Source organism: Terrapene carolina, unplaced genomic scaffold, assembly GCF_002925995.2.
Source record: "Terrapene carolina triunguis isolate 2854851 unplaced genomic scaffold, T_m_triunguis-2.0 Scaffold103, whole genome shotgun sequence".
Lineage (NCBI taxonomy): Eukaryota > Metazoa > Chordata > Testudines > Emydidae > Terrapene > Terrapene triunguis.
In genome coordinates this window covers 5,272,884-5,276,221 of record NW_020664454.1, presented here as the reverse complement: position 1 = coordinate 5,276,221, position 3,338 = coordinate 5,272,884, and the positions used below count along the sequence as shown (strand labels likewise).

Sequence of the window (3,338 nt, the reverse complement as noted above, 5' to 3'; positions counted from 1 at the left end):
CCCCCGCGGCAGCTCCCCACCCCCTGGCCCGGGGATCCGTGCAGCAGCTCTGACCCAGGGGAACCCTGGGGCTGCGTGTCGGCGGCTCAGACTCCCTCTCCCTCCCAGCGCAGCGACCGCTGTAAAAAAAAAAAAACAACAAAAAAACCAAACAAATTGGGGGCGCCGCTTTTTGGCGCTAAATGGTAGCACCGGCCCTGATAGTTAGTAGTGCATTTCTTAAACTTCAAGTCATGTTTGTTCTGGTAAACGCTGATGGGTTTGGTTCCCAAGGCCCCCTGGTCATTTTTAATTTAGCCTAAGGAGGATAAATGATCCACTCTTCCACTGTATTCTTCACTTGCTTTTTTCTAAAATCCTGGCTATACTGTAAATTATCCAGCCTACAAAAAATGATAGAACAGACTGAAATTGAAAAGAAAAAAAAAATCACATTTGCATAATTGAAACTTCTTAAGGTCTTTACTAGCAAGTTTGTTTTAGCAGCTAGAAAATTACTGAAGAGAAAACCTGATAAGAAGATCTTTGTATGAATAACAAAATGCCTGAGATTCAAAAGCTTCTGACTTAATCTGAAAGACTGAATTTTCTCTCACCAAACTAAACAGGTAAACAACTCAGGGATCGGGAAAAGTGTTTCTTTTTCGCAATAACATCAATATAAATTCAAATTTACATTCATAACCAAGTCAGATCAAAACCAATAAGCCTTCTTGTTTAGTTGTCCCAGTTCATATCCTAGCAAATAAGTAAATGTAATATATACATAAATTAAAAATTAATTACAAAGATATTACAAGCCACGTTTGGAAAAAGAAATCTTTTGTAAAGGTGTGGGGGGTGGGAGTGGGGAGGTTGTTTTGTTTTTTGCCAGACTGTCACCACAGATTCAAAATCTTTTAGGTATCACATGTTCTGGTCTCTCCCACTGATTTAACAGAGAAGGGCGATAATGTTTCAAAGTTTGCACACAGACATCAAAGAAGAAAAGGTTATGACACTGTTGAAGCTCCAGAATGTACTCCATTTTCTGAGACCGATTTGGCTTGGTGCAAGGCAGCTTGAATTCTGAAATGTGTTCTTGTTTCCATGGAGTAATTCTTGTAATTTTGTCTAAACAAAAACAAATCCATTCTGAGCATCATATCATTAAATATTTTCTAGTTATTTTTACTATACAAAACAATTGCAGACAGCAAAAAGCCTTTCTTCACAATCTCCTTTGTTGCCGTCTCTAAAATATAAGGCCATATGTGCTTGGCAGAACAATGCAGCTCTTTGTTCTTTTATTTGTAGTTCTAGTGTCTGGCAAGTACCAGGGAAAATACAGCTTAATAAGAAACTGAATCTGTTCCACTCCTTCAGAATGCTGAGTCCATATTAAATATCCATGATGTCAACTCAGTTTATTCCCAGAAATTAGATTTAAATTTTTTTTTTTAAATGTTGACTGAACTTTACTGTGATTAGTCATCTTCATGGGATCTCCCCCCACCCCCTTCATTTTAATAATAATTGTTAGTGTAGGGTGAGGACTGGTATTTAACCATTTTGCTGCAGCCATGTGAGTCCAGGAACAGCAGAATGTGAAAGTGAGTGCAATGTTCACAGGTAAGAGGTAAAGAATGAAATTTTGATTAAAAAATTCCCTTAGTTTTAAAAATGTAGCATAATGCAGGGAAAGGATTTTTTTTTTTTTTTGAAGTGCCTAAATGTTGATATATAAACCATGGGAGGAGTGGTGAGTGTGTGTGCTTGTTTTCTATGCTACAGTTTCTTCTGGTCACTTCAAATTCTTGTCTCCAACTTATTTGCTGAATTTACAAAATAATTTAGTAAACAAACAAAAGGCTACACAAGAGAGAGCTGAAACATCCAGAAGAAACAAACTGATTCTGGAGATCTCTTGGCATGGACGCTACTCAGAGTAGAAACAACGTGTCATTTTCTGACATTAAACCACAAGAGGAAATCAAACCATTGTACAATTGAAGTGCTACAAAGGTACATGGCCCCAGCTGAAGCACAGAAGGCAGAAAGCTGAAGACCAGTCAAACTGTCTAATTACTTAACCCCTTCATGCCCTTTTTAAAAAACTCTTTGTAAAACATGCTGCAGAAAAGGTGAGCCAAGATGAGGCTACAGTTGAACAGAAATGTTTTAAGACACACAAAAAGGATAAAGGGAGCAACTCCAGTCCCCTGTCCTAAGACAAACCTGTTGGCAGCAGCATCAGTGGGCAGGGTGATGAGCAGGCCAGCTGATCTGGGACTAGGAGAAGACGGGGAGTTGGGCTGGGACAGCCTTCATGGACCAGCTCCACCGCATAGGGGGAAGAGGAAAGAAAGGATTCTGTCCTCCGCCACATATGTCCTGTGCTGACCTGGGGATTTGTCCCTCAGCATAATATTATATTCTAAACAGCTAGTGCAACCTGAGTTGAGGTTTTTCCATTTCCTGTCAGTTAAAGCCCAAAGACAGTGCCCGCAAGCACAGATCCTCTTTTGTAGGTATTAACGTCTCTCCTGTTACAGGAGAAACAGAGAGCTTAAGTCCTGGCAGGTGTCAGACCATTTTAATTTATTTAAAGAGAGCGTTGTCATTTTTATACTACAGATGCGTGTTAATTATTTAAAGTCTTAAACAGTTTATTTTTAAAAGCATTTCAATTCAGCTTCATTCAGTCATATCACTCACGGGAGCATGGGACCTAGAAATGTGGCAGTTTCTATGAGAAAGCTCTGAACTCCAAACCTATCACTCTGCTGCTTAGCTTAACAATGTAACAACTGACACAAGAAGCTGACAGAAGGAGGCCGTTGGAGGGTAGCTTGTGACCATTTCTGTTTATGTTCTCTCTCTGACTTTGCTGAGCTCCAATTCCTAGTTTTTTTACATTATCCAGATGTTCCAAATCTCATTTTCTCCTCAGTGGATTAAAAATATTGCTTGTAGCATATGCCAGTATAAATGCAAGTACTTCTGTTTACATCCAAACCAACAATGTTTATAATTTCACCCCACTCACTCTCTTACTGCTAAAATACTCAAACCAGCAGTAGTATATGGATGTAGGTCACACGGAAGAAAGCGCCATGTGACAGGCAGCATACGCTTGTCTCCACTCTTTGGATTTGCAAACATGAGTCTGCATATCAGGAATTGGCTTTACACAACCAGTTCTCCCTCTAGTGGTTTAGGAAAAACTTGCGTGGATTTTCTGAATGCCCAGTTTAGAATTGCATCTCCAGTCGTTAAATATTTACAGTGAAATGATCTTACCATGATAATGATTTTCTCATTCCTAAAAGGTAACAGTGTAGTGAACTGATAAACAA

The 3,338-nt window shown here is 39.3% G+C and overlaps 1 protein-coding gene across 1 annotated transcript in view; it reads right to left on the bottom strand.

Moving 5' to 3' along the window:
* Nucleotides 1-149: 149 nt before the first annotated feature.
* LOC112112197 (tetratricopeptide repeat protein 39A) overlaps nt 150-3,338 on the bottom strand; it is a 72,593-nt gene continuing 69,404 nt past the window's right edge. The window contains exon 17 of the mRNA XM_026651809.2: nt 150-1,113. Within this exon, the coding sequence (XP_026507594.1) occupies nt 993-1,113 (121 nt within the window). The 3' untranslated portion in view covers nt 150-992. The remainder of the gene's footprint in view (nt 1,114-3,338) is intronic.